General features: G+C 42.3%; 1 protein-coding gene and 1 long non-coding RNA gene across 2 annotated transcripts; both read right to left on the bottom strand.

Moving 5' to 3' along the window:
- Positions 1–929: 929 nt before the first annotated feature.
- Positions 930–1,723, bottom strand: LOC116221907. The gene is made up of 3 exons (XR_004164356.2): positions 1,689–1,723; positions 1,373–1,586; positions 930–1,071 (listed from the first exon to the last, which is right to left on the bottom strand). It is a non-coding gene; the product is annotated as an uncharacterized LOC116221907 (long non-coding RNA).
- Positions 1,724–16,446: 14,723 nt separating this feature from the next.
- On the bottom strand, positions 16,447–17,379 carry LOC105913064 (olfactory receptor 52E4-like). The gene has a single exon (XM_031572827.1). The coding sequence runs from the start codon at positions 17,377–17,379 to the stop codon at positions 16,447–16,449; it is 933 nt and encodes a 310-aa protein (XP_031428687.1).
- Between the last annotated feature and the right edge of the window lie 2,233 nt (positions 17,380–19,612).

Raw genomic sequence — 19,612 nt, 5'->3', positions numbered from 1 at the left:
CTTGCCCCAACAGGACGATTGGGTGGGATCGAGTTAGGAGAAAAGAGTCTGGGCTCTCACAGGACTAGAAAAGACAAAGTGGAAAGAAAATCCTTGGGTTAATAATAGAAGCAAGAGTAAACTAACCATTTACGAAACATAACATATTTTTCAAATGATTCTTCAAGTACCAACACTCTCTGTCTCACCATTAAAATGTGAAAAAAGACTTCGCTTGGGGTGCGTGTCTTTTTGGGCGCCATGGCAGGTGATTGAAAAAGTTGTGGAAGAGCAGAGAACACTGCAGTAGCATGTTCCACTGGATTAAAAAGAACCACACAAAGTAAATTAGTAACAAACACTGAAATTCATATTTCACATTATCCATCCATTATTGACTTCCACAACTCACCTCCATCCAAGGTCTTTGGAGGCTTCATGACTTTTCTCATTACGCCATAAAACTGCACTTTCCCATAAAAAGTTTCCCATCTGTCCTTAATGTTGGCAATGTAGTCTGGATTGTCACAGGGTTTATTATCCTCCGTAGCTCGTCCATGATCTGCAAAACACATCAAGACATGCTTAAGTCAATGTCTGTTATATTTCTTGCTCAATGTTATATGAAACATTACAAATTACATCACTTATTTCTCTTTCACTGCATTGTGCAATATGTAATTCTTTAACAAATATTGTGCTCATTGTTGATTTTCATTGAAAACGTCTTGTCTGTGGGAGGCTCCAACACTGGCTAAGCATAGTGTATTCTGTATGTCAGCCTAAACACATTTGACATAACACAGTAAACAAATTACCTGAAAAAAAGGCAACTGAATGATTTGGTAAAATTGATAAGGTCAAGACTTACGTGGTCAAGTTCTCGGAAGCAGGGGTACGCATCTAAAATCTTCCCCGGTCTGTCTTGTTCTTTGAGAGTGTCAGAGACAATTAATTGTCTACGGGACTGGAATTCCAAATCAAGAAGATGAGAAACCGCAGCTTTGTTCGGCTTCTTAGACTTGTACATATCCTGGAGGGTACGATAGTGTCTTGCCTGGCTTTTTTCACTGTCCAATAAGTCTCCTGAACCTGTATTGTAGGCGATAGAGAGCCAAATTGTATGACAGCAGAACGGAGATGAAAGCATTCACTTTTCTAATATGCAGGCATAAGCGAGACAATAAAACAACTATTGGTTAAGCTGCAGTAGCACAATAAACATACAGGCAATTCAAGTAAATCATTTTGTGTGTTAATTGTGAGTTGACGATTACGCACTTTGAAGTAACAACATCCACGTATGGTGCATTTCATTGTAATTAATGGTTACTATTAACCTAAAACTAGTTTTGTTTAAGTAGTTAGAAAATGTATGGTCAGTGTAACATACCTGTGGATGGTTCATCATTGTTGTCCCTCAGTCGTTTTGGGGTGCTTGTACTGGCTGGTGATCTTTCCAAGATGACAGTTGATGCACTGGAGTCCCAATCACTACTGTCATCAGCATCTTCATTTCGACGTTGTACTTTAACAGGTGGACCCTTGGATTTCACAGGACTTTTCACGTTAGAGAGCCTCTTCATGAGCTTCCTTGACACATTCTCCTGTAGAGTAGATTTTAAAATGCATTTAGCGATGCACGAAGATGCATTTAAAAATGTCAGCAAAATTTGAAGCATATAATGACGTTTTTCTTTTTTACATACCCACACATTGTCAGATGACTTGTCCTTAATCATCGGTAGTACTCAACTAAGCGCTTAGCCATGGAGATGACTTCGTGTTTTGATGGATAGCGGAACTCCTCAGATGCTCTGGCTATGGCGATCATATTGGTCATTGTGTTACGAATCAGGCGGCAGAAAAGCTCTTTGGATAAAGTGACCTCTAGCTCTTTCCCAAGTCTTTGTTTTTTCAAAATATAAACGTCTCGCCTGCTCCAGCTCACTGTCAGTAAAGATGACATATTCTATACTGGAGAATTTCAGAAACTTGCCAGGAGAAGTTGCATCACATTGAGCCGTTGATGGCCCTGCCATTGCAGTGGGACCCTCTTCCCCCTACATTCACAAAAAGACCAAAGATTGCATTTTGGCGAGAGTTACGCTTTAACAGATTAATGCTGAAGTCAGTATATAAAATAAAAAAATCTTAAATTGTTATTTAATTAAGTAAAGGGCCAAACACGTAATCTATTCTTAAACATCACCCACTGCTACAAAATAATTGGTCCTGCATGTTTGTGAAATAATGCCCTCTAGCGGTTGCTTTGTATACTTACCCTATCTTCCACGTGTATTTTGAGCCATATAGCTTTTCGACGGAAAAAGTGTTCTGGGCCAGGGAAGAGGTCCCTAATGTCATCTCTAGAAATAGAATGCAGCTGGTCTTCGCTGATATTAGCTGCTGTAATGTACAAAACACACACACACACAAAGTAAGTTAACCTTAATGGTTCAGCACAGCTAACTGGGCTAGCAAACTGACTAGCGCTAGCAAACTACCATTAGTTTGCTCGACTAGCCAATTTTGCTAATCTAGCCTGGATTCTATATCAATGATTACAAGTTTCGTCGTCACGTTTAAAACATTAAAAAATAATTACCTCTCAGTGTGTTAATAGCCACATCATCGAGATCCTCCATGACGAAAATTGAATTTGAAAGATGAATGATGATTGATTAGATCAGATGAATTTCTTCCAGCAGGAGAGCTTTGCTTGTGATTTCCCAAAATTGAAATACAGCCGTTGTTGAAAGTGGCGCGAGCCAGGCGAGGTAGTGAACAAAGTGGAATGTACCAAGTCGACTTCCCGGAATGGGGATGAATAATCGAAATTAAGTTGAAATGCACTTGTCTTGGCTTCATTACTTGCATACATTTCAAATTGGCCAATGATACCGAATAAACTCTCTAATTTCAAACATGATAACAAATACATAATTTATTTGATTATGACCCATGCTTTTTGATATAACATTTGCTTGGGCTCATCCATCACACACACACACACACGCATGCTCACTGAAACAGACAACTATCTCTCACTTCAAGGAAAGAAAATGTGGCGGTGTGTTGTGTGCTATGTGTTTGTGGCTTTAACCCTAAAATCTTTATTGAGGCATATACATGTTACCCATAGTCGCATTCCAGATTTTCGTGTACTTTGCGGAATTGATGGCTGTGCCAAAGAATACCGTGTATACAATTCATTTTGGTACCACGTTAAACGTTGTCATGAGAAACACCTGTTAGCAAGTGGCAGCGCTGCTAGCAGCCGAGCATGCCAGGCAGGGAGACGACGTCCTGAGACAATAGGTCGCACGTCAATCGATGGAAACGAGGGAAGAACATTTGGAGCATCTGGCCCAACCGTCACCATGAACAACGGAGACCGTGCAACTTCAGTCGGCGAGACTAATGCATTGCAACCCTTGGCTGAGAATGCAACTACACCGGAGCATTTTGGCGTTTTTGACACCACTAGAAGCGTGTTCTCTGGCTTCAGCAATCAAACAATTTCGAGACCGCCACAGGGAAGTACTGCAACGATGATTCTTCCACGTCTTGCAATTATGAGGTAAGTGTCCAATTTTTGTAATAACAAATTAGTTCAGTCAGTACTGTGTGCAGGTTTGTGAAATTGAAAGTAGTGACGTTTTCATTAATTGGCGTCCACAGAATGAGTTACCCCATGCTGCTCTGACCAGACAGGCTGCTGCGATAGTGATGACTGCAAGGGAAAAACACCATCTTTCACAGGTTTGTTTCCATGGAAAAGGCTGACATGTCTTTGTCAATGTCTCTGAAGCTAACCCTTCGCTGTAGGCCATGGTAAAAACAAAGTCTGATATAGAGTAGCACTAGGCCTTTTACACATGCCTATACAGGTCAGCAAGATGGCATATTAAAGAAGCATTTGAGCAGTTCTTGACATTGGCGTGCATGCTTCTATTTCATTTTCCTGGATGAGTGTTTTTATGATCTCCCCATCTGCATTTCAGAATGGTGTGAATGATATGGTGGCATCAATGCAGCAGTACCAAGCACTGTTACTGACCAGCTTCAGGAGTCAGCTTCAAACAACACTGCAGCAACATCAAGACGGGGACCTTGAAATGAAAGTTATGGAGAGTGTTTGACCAGTTTGAGGATCCACTTGCTGCAGTTTCTACAACTTACCTTCAGGATCGTATGATCAGAAATTGTTTTGATTATGTAGAGCCAGAGGAAGTATTTGTTGGCTATGCAGCATCCTTGCAGACAAGAAGAGCAAAAAGAGTTCTTACAACAGTTGCCAAAGGTTTTCATTATATTTCTCTGATCAGAAGTTTGGAACAGTTCTTGTCACATCCAAAAATTCTTGCAATGATAAATGAACCCCCAAATTATAATAGTGATGGATATTTGTATGATATTGGAGATGGAGAACTAATGAGGTCACACCCCTTATTTTCACTGCGTCCCTCTGCCTTGCAGATAATCTTGTATTACGATGGAATTGAAATTTCCAACCCACTTGGGTCTTATGCTTCAAAGAATAAATTGCTGATGTTTTACTATACCCTGGGAAATATAAATCCCAAATTCCGATCCAGACTAGCTGCAATCCGCCTACTTGCTGTTGCAAAACACAGTGAGCTGTCCGATTGTGGAATTGACGCTGTGTTGGATAGGTTACAGAAGGACTTGGTTCTGTTGTATGATGGTGTGAAAATGCAAATTGGGAATCAAGAACAAAAGGTCTTTGGAGCATTAGTTTCAATATGTGGAGATACTTTAGCTCAACATGAGATGTGTGGATTTAAAGAGGGTGTTGGGTTTGCATATAGTAAATGTAGGCAATGTGAATGTGTGTTTGAAGAAATGCAAATGTTTTTTGATGAGGATTACTTTGAGCAAGGTCAATGGAGAGACCTATTCGGCAGTGTGATGACATTGAAAAAGCCAGCACTGAATATCTCAGAAACAAGTTAAAAACCACATATGGAATCAACAGAAAGAGTAAAGTTATAGATTTCCCCGGCTTTAACTTAATCCAACAAACACCACAAGATATTATGCATATAATCCTTGAGGGTATTGCTCCATTAGAAATAAAGTGTGTAATTAAACATTTAGTTCTGTTAGGGCAATTAGATTTGGATTTGCTCAATTCTGCCATTGTTGGATTCCCCTACTCTCCTCTAGATGTCCGGGATAAACCAAGCCCAATATCCTATAACACATTGGCTTCCAGTGATAATAAATTGAAACAGTCATCAGGGCAAATGATTGTTCTTCTAAAAATTCTACCATTCCTAATAGATACGATTAAGGGTAGTGATTACCACAGTGTTATTATAGAGCTCATTGAGATTGTTCAAATCTTATTTGCTCCTGTTATTTGCCTGCAAACTATTGACAGGTTGAAAATTCTGATTGAAGAGCATTTAAATCATGTAAAGAACCTATTTCCAGAAAATAACATAACCCCCAAACAGCATTACCTCATTCATGTCCCATCCCAGATTAAACTTCTTGGGCCTATGATCCGTCACATGTGCATGCGTTTTGAATCTAAACACTGTTTTTTTAAACAGTGGGCCACAAAAGACAACTTTAAAAATGTCTGTAAGTCATTGGTGAAACATAATCAATTGTATGAATCTTGTCAGAATGCAAATAGTAATGAACACCCCATATTTTCTAACATGTGTAATTTGGGACCAGTATCTGAAGTAAAAAACCTGCCATACTTAAAAGAAAGGGCAAGGGTTTTCCTTGGAAGAGACGATATACAACATGCTGTATCGGTTAAATGGATTATTCTAAATGGCAACAAATATATTTGTGATAAAACATTAATTGTGACTACTGTAAGTGCCAACAATTTACCTGAATTTGGGCTTGTGAGAAAAATATATGTCATTAACTCATCATTATATTGTTTTGAATTCCAACAACAAAATACAGTGTGTTATGAAAGGGATTACATGGCATATAAGATTGACACCCCAACTTTGGCACAAGCAAATTAACTGATACAAGCAGACAGTCGAGTGGATTTCACGCCTTACTATATTCTTACATACAAATCCACCACATATGTGCCTGTGAAATATTATCTTGGAGATGTGATGGAACGACACAAATCATTGTAATGTATTGTAGAAGATAAATGAGGAAATGTCAATAAAGATGTTTGTTGACATTGCATGTTGCTGTGTTCTTGAAATAAGAGTATGCTTATGGATGAGTTCTTGAAATAAGAAGATAAAATGGGTTGCTCTGATGTTGCACATTGTTAGAGCTCATTTCTGGATAAATTCAGCTCAGAATAAGCTGCAGTATCTCAATAAGGTGAAGAAAGACATATTTTCTAAAAACAAGGTTGATTTTCTTGTACTGTCAAGAATTTTTTTCTATCTGCACATAAAAACAAGATTAATTTCCTAAAATTAAGACAATTTAACTTTCTTGAAAATCATTTTTTACAGTGCACAGGTCTTGTCGCAGGTGGGACATGCGTATGTAGTAGTGGTGGTACTGGCAACCTTGATTGTTTTTCTTGTATACAAACAAACAAGGCTGACTGCAGCACACACGTGTTTATATATATATATGGAGGCGACCAGGACACACTACACACACACACATGCACACGCAGGCCTGAGGTCGCCGTGAATTTTTGCTCTGCCTTTAACCCATCCCGGATCGTCCCTCCTCCAGGATCCTCCAGGAGCAGTGGGCAGCTTCTCAGCGCCCGGGGACCAAGTGAACCGTCCGTCTTGGTCAGGGACGGACAGGATTGTTCTGTTCTTTTTGCATGTTTTTCTGTATTTTCTGTATGCCTTCTTTCTTGCCTTTCCTGTCTCCTGGCTGTCCTGTCCTCCTCCAGTGCTTTGGTCCCGTCTTGGAACATCTGACGCCAGGTGTTACGGTCAGCAGCCAAGCCCTCCAGGTCCCCAGGTCTGATTTTACACTTCTTTAGCGCTGTTTTTATTTGGTCTTTATAGCGCTTCTTCTGCCCTCTAGCAGAGCGTTGGCCTTGGGCGAGCTGGCCATACAGCACTTTGTGAGGCAGCCGATTTAGGGGCATCCTTATAACGTGCCCCAGCCATCGTAGCTGGTAGTGGGTGATGGTGGCCTCAATGCTCTTACAGCCTGCTCTCCTGAGGATATCGGTGTGTGGCACTCGGTCACGCCAAGTGATTCCTAGCATTCGCTGGAGACAGCGGATGTGAAAATGCTCCAGGGACTTCACATGGCTGCTGTAAGTGACCCATGCTTCACAACTGTAGAGGAGGGTGGTGATGCAAACTGCTTGATACACAGAGATTTTTGTATAGAGATATAAGTTCTTGTTTTGAAAGACCCGGCGCCTGAGTCTCCCAAAGGCAGCTGATGCTTGTTTGATTCTATTCTGGACCTCATTGTCGATGTTATTGTCCTCAGAGAGGATACTCCCCAGGTATTTGAATGATGGTACTACAGACAGATGCTTATCAGTGATGCTGAAGATGGGTGGCGTGGGTGGGATGTTGGTGCTCCACTGACAGACTACCTCTGTTTTGGTGATGTTGATGGTCAGCCCCATCCTGCTGTAAGCCTTCACCGCTGCATCCAGGACAGCCTGGAGGTCTTGTGGAGTGTGAGCCACAAGAGCGCAGTCATCTGCATACTGCAGCTCAAGGACCCTCACTCTGTGCAGCTTGGTGGTTGCTTGCAGCCTCCTGATGTTAAAGAGGTTGCCATCTAGCCTATAGACTACTGTCACCCCGCTGTTGTCCTCAATTTCCTTATGGAGAAGCTGGGTGACGCATAGGAGGAAGATGTTAAAGAGCACTGGTGCAGACTCTTGTCCTCCTATTGTCACCCTAGCATTAATACCATCATGAAACTGTCGGAGGATGTTGACAAACTTGCTAGGGCATCCAAACCGGAGCAGGATGTCCCACAGTAGGTCTCTCTGCACAGTGTCGAAGGCTTTGGAGAGGTCGACAAAAGCCATAAACAGGTCTTGATGTTGCTCCCTGCACTTTTCCTGAAGTTGCCGGGCTGTGAAGACCGTGTCGACTGTACTCCTGTTCTTTTTAAAGCCACACTGTGATTCTGGGAGCAATGACTCTGTGATGTTGTTGAGTAGCCTCTGCAGCAACACCTTGGCCAGGACCTTACCAGCAACAGCAAGGAGTGATATACCCCTGTGGTTGCCACAGATGGTCTTGTCACCTTTGTTCTTATATATGGTGACAATTTTGGCAACTCTCCATTGCTGTGGGATGTTTTCATCAGCCCATACTTTAGTGATGTGTTGATGTAGCGCTCTTGTACAGAGGTAACCACCCTGTTTAAGCAGTTCCGCAGGGATATTGTCCATGCCAGGAGACTTGTTGTTCTTCAGAGAGCGGACGGCTGACAGAACCTCCAGGAAGGTCGGGGGTTGGTTAAGGTTGTCAATCGGTGGAAGTTCAGGCAGTTGATCCAGGATGGTGTGGTGTGCTTCAGAGTCCTGATTAAGCAGGGTATTAAAATGTTCAGCCCACCTCTCCAGTACACTGCTCTGGTCTTTTAGGACTGAGCCCATCTGCGGTTTTAAGGGGAGTGATGCAGTGCTTTGTTGGGCCGTAGATAGATTTGACTGCATTGTAAAAGTTATGCATATCATTTCTATCAGCAAAAGACTGGATTTCCTGTGCCTTTTCTGTCCACCACTTGTTTTGCATTGTCCGTAGGGTCTTTTGCACTTCACGCCTCGCCCTCTGCCATGGCTGTCTGGCGGTGCTCGTTGAGGGGTTTTTCAGGGTTGCCTGGTGTGCTTTGTGCATGGCGTTCAGTGAGTTACGGATGGTGTCTGAGTTATTGTCAAACCAGTCCTGGTGGTTTTTGGTCCTATAGCCGATTGAGTGGGCTGCTGCTTCATGAAGGGGCTGAGCTGATAGTGGTCCACTGCTGGTCTGTGTCATTCCCTCCACTCAAGATGAGTTCAAGCTCTTCAAGTTTTTCAGCGAAACTCATTTCTTGTGCTGGTATCTTTCAGACGGGCACAGTCTAAGCGTCTCCCACACACTCTACACTCATGTGGACTTTGGCCATGATCATCCGGTGGTCTGTCCAGCATTCTGCACCTCTCATGGCCCCGCACATGAGAACGTCTTTGATGTCACAACGTCTCATGATGACATAGTCAATCAGGTGCCAATGTTTAGAGCGTGGGTGCATCCATGATGTTTTGCATTTGGTCTTTTGCTGGAAGATGGTGTTGGTTATGGTCAGGTTGTGCTCAGAGCAGAGTGTAAGTAATCTCATGCCATTTGAGTTGGCCTGACCAATACCATGCCTGCCAAGCACTCCTTTCCATATCCTGTCACTCTGCCCCACACGAGCATTGAAGTCCCCAAGGAGGAGGATCTTGTCGGTCTTGGGGATCCGGTAGAGAGCCTCATCCAGTGACTGATAGAATGAGTCTAAAATAATAAAAAACGTTTTTTACTACATTCCTTTTACTCTCATTTTATTATTGCTGAGGTGTTCTAGAATATAATCATAAATGCCACTTTTGCCTCATGGTTTTTAGTTAGGTGAAATATACAAAAATATCAGGCATGGCAGACTACCTAACATAGTAAAAAAAAAGCCTTGGGGCTGGAAGTGTTAACCTCAGTGTCGGATGGCAGTGTTGGCGCATACACACTAAGAAGTGTAGCAAAGCGGTTCTTCGGCAAAGGGATACGGAGGGTCATCAGTCTTTCACTGATGCCCACAGGTGTTTCAGTGAGTTTTGGAAGCAGTGTGTTCTTGATGGCCAGTCCCACACCGTGCAGATGTTGTCCACCTGAGGGATAGCCTTTCCAGAAGAAGGTGTAACCGGACCCTTCCTCTATTAGCGACCCTTCATCAAGGAGCCTGGTCTCGCTAAGTGCGTCGATGTCGATGTTGTAACGCCTCAGCTCAGCCGCAATCAGCGCTGTTCTTCTGTGAGGTCTTTCGGTCCTGCCATAGGAGTCCAGGAGAGTTCTTACGTTGGAATGTAAGTGGAATGACCCGACAGGTGCGGTATCCTGTCCAGGTGTGAGTTGAGTGGGCATTTTTTAGGCCACCTTTTCTAGGCCCCTCCTCAGATTGAGGTGAGCAGTGTGGTCCTTAAATAGGGGCTGCTCAGTCACACAGGGTGCTGACGAGATCAGCTGCCACTAAGTCCCAGCTGATAGCGACCAATACCCTGTGCCGCTGACGTGCAGGGCTCTGACTAGAAGCTCCCAGTCTATTCAAACCTGCTCCCGTCGCCAGTTGCCCCATCGCCGCCAGTCTTCAACCAGATGTGGATCCAGAGTATACACCGTGCTCAGAGGTGGATACCTGCAAAAAGACATTATTTAGAGTGCCGTTGGAGGCCCGCCCCGTGTTAATATCGTTCCTTTTGGAACGATGACGTTTTGGTGCCATGACAACGGAAAATAACATTTTTTTTTTTTTTTTTACAAAAGCCTCAAGACCTGTCCAATCAGATTGCATGCTTTTGAAATCCATTTTATTGATTGGTTAGTCCCACAGAGCTTGTCAAATCAAGCTACGCGAGTTACGTGACTTTGAGGTTAGAAAAACAAACATGGCGTCCGCAAGTAAGCGACACCTCAGTGAGCAACAGCGATTTTCAAGCAGAGGCAGCATTTCTAATGAATGATGAGTGACCAAGAAAGCAATGTACACAGTGGTATTGGATGGATTTCTAGTGGAGAAAAGTTTGAATTTCACCAAGGATTGGAAGAAGAAAGCGCAGGAGAAAAGTACTCTCCGACTCCGTTTCTATCACAAGGTACGTTTCATCGTAAATACACACACCCAACAAGTAGGCACTGCAATGCATGCTTTCCACATTTGTTTCTCGGAGTAAATAATAAACTTTATCAAACCTTTGTATTTAGTTTTGTGTTCGGCTATCAACTTGGCTAGATTTGTAGATTTATAAGACATTTGAGGGCGAACATTCACATGTGTTTCGTTTACCGCAAAGCTGTAGTACGCACCTTGTACTAATAGCAAGCAACATGTTACTGGGTTTTCATTTTGGTGTTTGAAAGGCATAAGCAAGCAGGGACTTACAAGACATTTAGAAGAAAAGATAAAGGAGTATTTATTTTTCTTTCAAGATAATTTTCTAACCTAATTCATGAACAATTTTGACAGTAACTTATGGTTTTAGTGTAGTTAGTTAGTGTAGTTCTGTCAATATTTCGTTGTTGATTTGAGACTTCAAGGTTTTGTGTGCTTGTAATTTCACGCCTGTACAATAATATATATATATATATGTGTATGTGTATATATATATATATATATATATATATATATATATATACACATACATATATATATATATATATATATATATATATGAGTGTAAAAGAAGAATAGAAAATGAACTGTTCCTTTTTTTGATCAATTGATTTTCAGCTTAGGTAATAGCAATATTAGCCACGAGGAGAGTAGCGGTGAGGGTGCTCCTGAAAATCTGGCAGCCAACCCAAGACCAGCGAGAGGTAGAGGTGTGAGACCAAGAGGGAAAGGGCCCAAGAGGCCTACAAGCCAGGAGAGTTGGACCTTTTTATATATTGACGAATTCCAGATCTGGGCTTACTCTTCACCATTTGCTCATCAACGGATACATTTTGAAAGGGCTGATGCAGAGCTTTGCAGCGCTCCTTGAAATGGTCAAGGAAAGTTCTGACTTTTCTCAGCTTATCATTTCCATCCTCAGCACTGGGGTCCACTACATGTAACATGGCCATCAGGGCTTTGAGCCGCTCCCGTGACATGGTAGACCTTGCCCAAAGCCCATGTTCCCCTCATACAGTTTTACGGGCACGTCTCCGATGACCTCACGGCAAGCCATCCCACCTCTGACACCATTTGTAGCGAACAGAGAGCATAGTCTCTTCTCTCTCTCTCTCTTTCTTTCTTTCTTTCTTTCTTTCTTTCTTTATCTCTCCCGCCCTCCCTCCCTCTGAATCAACCCGGTTCTAGAGGATGCCAAACGAGCACTCTTACTGAGTGCAACTGAATGGCAATAACAAGGAATGTCACAAGTCACTGGCTAGCTAGCATTAGCTAACTAGCAAGATTACATACAATCCATTCGTTAAAGTTGACAATACAACAAAGTTCAAAGTTCAAAGTACTTTATTTGTCATTGTCACAAAAACAACGAGACAGTAGAGGCAGCAACAGACAGCTAAAAATTTAAACATTTACATTGAGGTGCATCAATAGTTGCAGGGTGGAGTGTTAAGAGTGCAGTCTATGAGGGCGGGCCGGGCCGGGGGGGAGGTGGGTTGGTTTTGGGTGAGCTGTTGAGAAGCCTTATTGCACGAGGGTAAAAGCTCTTTGCCATTCTGGAGGTGCGCGCTTTTGTTGATCTGAACCTTTTCCCTGACGGGAGTAGCGGGAACAGATAATGGGCAGGGTGGGAAGGGGTCCGTGAGGATGCGATTTGAACGCTGCAGGCATCGGGAGGAGATGGAATAGATGTCGGGCAGCTCTGCTCCGATGATCCTGCCTGCTGTTTTAATCAGCCTCTGGATGGCTGCCTGCTCCGCCTTTGTGCAGCTGGAGAACCATACGTTCAGGCAGTATGTTAGCACACTCTCTATAGCGCAGCGGTAGAAGTTGCTCAGTAGTCTCTGAGGAAGGTGTTCTTTCCTCAACTTCCGGAGGTAGAAGAGGCGTTGCTGGGCTTTCCCCAAGACGGAAGCTGTGTTGTTTTCCCAGGACAACTCCTCCGTCAGCGTTAGACCCAGAAACTTAAAAGAGGTGACTCGCTCAACCTCTTCCCCGTTGATGTAGAGTGGGAGATGGTGATTGTGCTGAGCAGACTTCCGGAAGTCAATGATCATCTCTTTTGTTTTCTTTAAGTTGAGACTGAGGTTGTGCTCAGAACACCAGGCTGCCAGGTTTCCCACTTCTTGCCTGTAGGCAGCCTCATCGTTGTTGGAGATGAGGCCAAGCACTGTTGTGTCATCTGCAAATTTAAAGATGTAGTTGGATGGGCAGGAGGGAGTACAGTCATGGATGTAGAGAGTGTATAATAGTGGGCTGAGCACGCAACCTTGTGGGGCGCCAGTGCTGATGGTCAAATTCGAAGAGTGTACAGAGTGGTCAAATTCGAAGAGAATACAACACTTGGATTTTTACCAGTATTCCTCATTTGTTGACAAGTTGCCGTGTTTGGTTTCCTTAATGGGTGTGCTATGCAACGAGTAAGATATGTGTAGTGTTGTTGCACTGGCTATTGGCTTTATATGTGCGCCCCTATTTTAATCATGTATTTTTTGTATAATGTAGAATAAATGGACATATCATTTTTGATATACCCGCCTCTGTAAAATCCTTAAAGAACTATGTGACAGGGAGTAGGAAAACTTTCAGATAAGGTACATCTTTTCTTCTTAACTCCACTAAAGTGCCCGGGGCAATTTACGCATTCGTGAACGTTTTCTTATCTGGAATTCATTCTAGGCTAGAACAGGATTTAAGGATTTACCTTTCTCCTTGGCACGTTTCTCTTCTTCTTCCTTTCTTTTCTTCTTAAATTGCGCCCCAGATGGATTCATTATTTCGTTCTTCAAAGTCTCTTAAACACACACACTCTAACCAAACGCCTCACTGTGCTAACATGTTCTGACAACACCAAGGACGTACGTACCCCTTCCGTTTTCGATTTTTGGCTAATTTTACCCTAATGTTAGATTTTTTTTTTATGTCAAAATATTGGTTGGAGATATAGAAGGGGGCGCAAAAAAACTGTCCAGCAGAACACAATTCTTGTTTTTTGTTTTTTTTTGCTGGGCGCAGTTTTTTGCGCCCCCCTCTGAGTGGCGCCCTAGGCGACCTCCTATACCGCCTGTAGGAAAAACCGCCCCTGATGATTATCTTGCTCTCAGGCTAGGCCCTGTCATGGGCAACCGCTATCTGGGCAAAGCAGGGTCCCGAATGCTCCAGTTTCTGGGCTTTTCGGGCATTGATTCTGCAGGTCTTTGACCTGGACAGCTCTGAGGCCTCCATGGCCAGTCAGAGGATCGTCCGGAGCCAGGAGACCCTGGTCCACTGTGATCAGAGGCTGCAGCAGAAGCACCAGACTCCCGAGAAACTGACTTCTCGAGCTTCTCAGGCCGCCATTGCTCCTGCTCCGTGGAGGACGGCTGCCTCTACCCCTGCTTTGCCGATGACGGCTGTTCCCGTTCCAATTGATGTCTGGTCCCTTCCAGCTCCCATAGTTCCTCTGCCGCTTCCGGCTCAAGCAACGGCAGCAGCCCTGTCTCCTGCTACCGCACAGGCATTTACAACTCCTGCACCAGTTCCACTGGAGGCTGCCAGCCCGGATGCCGCCAGCCTGAGTGATCCAGGCAGCCCGAAGGCCGCAGTTCTCGAAACCACCAGTCCCGGTGCACCAGGCAGCCCGGGTGCCGCAGTTCCAGATGCCGCCTGCCTGGATGCCGCAGTCCTGGATGCTACCAGCCCCATTGCACCAGGCAGCCCGGATGCCGAAGCCCCAGATGCCGCCAGCCCAAGTGAACCAGGCAGCCCGGATGCCGATGCCCCAGATGCCGCCAGCCCGAGTGAGCCAGGCAGCCTGAAGGCCGACAGCCTGGATGCCGCCAGCCCAAGTGAACCAGGCAGCGCGGATGCCCCCAGCCCTAGTGAACCAGGCAGTCCAGGTGCCGCGACTACCCCAGCCACTGGCCCTACAACCCCAGGCGTCGCTGACCCGGCAACCCCAGCCACCGCTGGTGCTGCAACCCCGACCTCATCCCCTGGTGACGTCTTCCAGAGCCTGGCCAAGGAGAGGTGCTAAATACCGCTTGTTAATAAAAAGAAACTAAGTTGAAACAACATCCTGCAATTGAGTCCTCACTAGCTCACTAGGTTAATTGTTGGTCTTCCGATCCAACGACCCGAGGTCAATCCTTGGCTCCAGAGCCTGACACCTCTTACCCTGGAGAGCCTGTGGCATGCCATAGTATAATGCGATTGATGGTTAGATAATTATGCAGTGCGTATGAAATCTTTTTGTTGTGTGTCCTGAGATGTATCTGTTGTTGTCCTTTTCCCTGGTATTCACATATGCCTTATTCCATCTTGAGTATTGAGGGGGTGGGTCTGGGAGGCCAGACACAATTGTTGAATTTTATGGAGGTGTCGTGGGCATAATTCAATGAAACACTGACAAAGGAAGTTGCCCGCTTGACAACCCCCAGTGAAATGCTCATGAAGGCATCTTTGTTATTGTTGTTGCTGTTAAGTATTGCAGTAAGCACCGGTATGAGAGGTGTAGTGCACCCTGTTGTGTTATAATACTTAGGCTAGGCTGTTGGGTGAGTACTTTCAGGTAACAGTGAGAGGATTGTTGGAATTGGGAATTCCCATATTTTCCTGTGTATAACTAAAAAAAAGTCACTCAGAAGCAGGCCACTTAAAAAATTACATGAGTTGGAACTTCTCACTGCGGGTTCTGAACCGTTGTCACTGAGCGCAATTTTCGGTCTTCAACAAAGAGAAAAAAGGACCACTTGAAGACAAACTGTTTTATGTCATAAACAACCTAGCGGCTAGGACAAACTACCCAACAACAGTTAAAACAACCCAACAAAATGACCAAACAGCCTCAACCCAGCGTTTGAAATGAAAAAACTAGGCAGCATTTTTAGAGTGTTTATTTCAGCTGTAGTGTCTCTATATTTGCCAACTTATTACCTGGGGTAATTAACCAATATTCTTCTAAAATGTACCATATATTTACCAGGTAAATACTTAGTCATTAGGGGACTGTAAAAGGAGGGGTTACCTGTATTTCTTGTGTCAAACAGCTTTAATCATGTAAATTAAATCAAATGACAATCATGTATGGTAACTGTAAAGGACATTTCAATTGTTTCCATGTACATAATCCTCAAATGTGTGTCTGCTCTGTCAGTTATATTTTCCACAAAGATGACATAGTCTTCGTTTTTTTAGTTTATTTCTCTTAAAATTTCAGTGAACGCTTAGAAATGAAATCACGTTGGTGATTTCTCAATAAATAACAACAACAAAAAATCAAGTGACAGTGAATCTTGTTTACTAAGAGGTTAATATTTACATCTGCTCAGTGAATGAAATTTGACATGTTAATTGAGTCAGCACTATCAAATGGTAATATTTTTTACTGCAGTGTATTCTTTAATGAAGAATATTACTTGGAGGTTTTACTGCATGGGTTTTTCAAAACGTTCTCTTACTGTGTTGTATGATTTGGGAATTTCAAGCTGAGTAATCTGCGGTTGCCTTTACAGAGAACATAAGAGAAAATCTAATTTAGGACAATATTCTTAATGTGTCTTTTATGAAATAGAAGAATTTTTCCAGGTATGTATAGATTTTACATAATCTATGTGAAGTTTTCAAGTTTCCATACGATTACAGTTGATTCAGAAATCTTCTGAGATTCCTCTAACTGTGTGTAATTTTTTTACCAAATACTTGCAAAATTCTCAGCCTTAAATGTTTAGTCTGTAGGCCGTAAATTATAGGATTTAAATGGGCAGGCACAACATGAAAAAGAACAGCAACAAGTTTTCTTAAAAATCTGTGTTCTGGGAACCGATGCATGATGATGACAATGTATCCAGTCAGTAGCATTATCAGATACAAGACTAAATGACTGGCACAAGTTTGAATGGCTTTGCTGTTGAGTTCTGCATTTTTTTTAGTCCTGCATATGATAGCAATTCTAATGTATGTGACAGCAACAATACCCATTGATGAGGAAAGCAGCACCACAGTGTAAAACAGCCCATATATATTATTAATAGACACATCATCACAAGATAACTTGAACAAGGAAGCATTATCACAATAAAAATTTGGAACAACTGATGTACAACGAGACAACCTGACACTGAGGCTCACTAACACACCTACTAGGACAACTGAAACAGCCCAGGCAGACACAGACAAGGTCACAACTGTCTTAGCTGTCATTATTGCACTGTATCTCAGTGGATTGCATATAGCCACGTACCTATCAATGGCCATTATGATCAGTATGGTGTGTGATGCAGAGCCATATGTGTGGGTGAAAAAGGCCTGTGTAACACACGCATTATAAGACATAAACCTGTTTTTAGAAACCATGTCATACAATAGATGGGGGAGTAAGATTGTGTTACCAAAGATATCATTGACAGACAAGTTGCAGAATAGCAAGTACATGGGTTGGTGTAAGCTTCTTTCTGCAATGATGATAAAAACAACACCAATATTGCTTATTAGCAGTGCGATATAGACAAAGAGCAATGTGAAAAACACTGGATATGTGGATGACTCAGAAAGGTCTAATTCTTCCAGTACAAGAATGTCACTGACAGATGAAATGTTTTCCATCCTTGTTCCCTGCCCACCTGTGGAAACAGAATAAAAACCAAACCGTATTTCTTTCTTTTCATATAGCTTGTCAAAAAGTGTGTGTGTGTCTATGGGTTTGTTTAGTCCATATCTTGTGATTGGGCTAGGATTAAGAATAGAAAACTATACATATAGCCTACCTTTAGTAGCAATGGATAACACGTTTTTGTCAAAGGCTTGTCTTGCAGAACTACTTATATCATACCTTCTCTGACACCCCTTGAGAGTCAGCGGGAGGTGGTGGCAGGAGAAACAAGAGTTTTTTTTTGTGAAATTATAATTGTGAAATTATTATTATAAAATTATTATTATGAAATGTATGTGAGAACTAAAGAGTTCATTCATTTCATTTAAACTACATAACATAAGGGGCACTTTTTCATGGGTGATTATGTTAAGGTGCCAGGCACCATACAAACTGGTCATTTGTACTTTAAGACACCTTGGAAATCGGCATTGTGAGGGACCGAGGCGTTCTCATGAGTTTTTCTACAAAACTCCCCATTAAAGAAATCCTGCATAGCATCACCCTTCCTCTGTAGCCACGACAGCATAGCCTGTAATGGCTCTATGAATGAGCCAGAGAGAAATACTCCACCTGCTTGTAATCCATTTCAAGGCCTTTGAAAGGCTCGAAGGAAGACATGAATTTTAGTTTAAGACTCTCTGGGCCTCATTTACGAACAGGATTGCGCCCATTTCAGGCGTAATTTCTGTGGGTAATGACATAAAACCGTATTTCCAAAGGAGGCGCACCTGAGTAAAAGCGCAGTATACCGCTGCTGGGATGTGTGTATTTCATCTGGAACAATATGCTTAGTAGAAAATCTTTACAAATAGAGAACAGGATATTTTATTACTTCAAAACACTTATATTTCCAGAAATCATCCTTGAAAAATAATAATTGGGATATATGCCTGATATGGGGAAAAAGTGGCCATTATAAACTAAAGAGTAAGGGCATTTTCTGATTTTCCTACTGGCTTGTAACTCAACATATGGATTAGATGATTTTCCTGAAAATCAGCAATTACCTTACTTTTACACTAGAGGGACCTAAAGGGTGATGTGTCTGGTTATCACTGAAGAATTATTTGACATCTTTATGGGGGCTCTCAAGTTTCATATAACCCTTCTAACTGGATGTGACTTATCTACCAAATATCTGCAAAATCAGCCTTAAATGTTTAGATGTTTGGATTTAATGTTGAAATGTTGAAATGTTGAAATAATTGGATTTAAATAGCCAGGCACAGCATGGAAAAGTGGAGTGTTTGCAAAAAAAGGTATTCTGGATGTATCCACTAAACAGCATTATCAGATACAAGCCCAAATGCACAAGTTTCAATAGGTTTGCTGTTGAATTCTCATCTCAAATTTGGATAAACATAATCTCAGGTCATCTTCAATCTGAGCTTTTAAGTTTTCAGGCCACATTCGAGAGTTGGGGGTGTTCCCGCATCAATGCTACCCACAAGGTCGCAAGAGAACAAATAACAACCTACTGTCACTCTTCAGCTCAATAACCTGTTCCTGCATTTCTAAAGACAGATATTTTGCTGTGCAGACAAATGGGTCCCGAACCCACGTGAATGAACTGTAGTCCTCCGTAGAGTATGAAGCAAACTGCTCCTTCAATGTAGTTCAGTGATCGGCAGCTGAGAGAACTAGTAGAGTACCTTTTATCTACTTCTGAATAGATTAATAACTCATTGCCACGTAATAGTATAGATATGATACCTTGAAAGTTCTTTAACAGATATTAAAAGATCTACATACCTTGTACCTAACAGGCATAATTATTCACATGGCCCCAGGCCTGTTATTATAAAGTTTTAACAGTACATTATTAATTGTTTTTAAATATGTATTGTAACATTGCTAAGCACGTATAATGTCTAAATGCATTCAAGAACATATTGAAGAACTTGACACTAACAGAAAATATTGCCAGTATAGCAATTATGTGCTTCAAAACAAGTCAAAAACAGTACCCTTACATTTATGTAGCTATACATTATTCAGATCAGAAAACCACAAAAAAAACAATGACCAAGAACCTTGTTATTAAAACATTAACTTGGAACCTCCAAATGTATTCATTTATTATTTGTTGACAGATCATAAACAAGTCATTATGTAAAGTTGGGTTATTATAGTAACAAGTGGTTTGTATGCAACAAACTTCATTTTGATAATGTGGAGTCATCA

The sequence above is a fragment of the Clupea harengus genome, chromosome 9 (assembly GCF_900700415.2).
Source record: "Clupea harengus chromosome 9, Ch_v2.0.2, whole genome shotgun sequence".
Taxonomy (NCBI): Eukaryota; Metazoa; Chordata; class Actinopteri; order Clupeiformes; family Clupeidae; genus Clupea; species Clupea harengus.
This window is presented reverse-complemented; position numbering and strand designations above follow the sequence as displayed.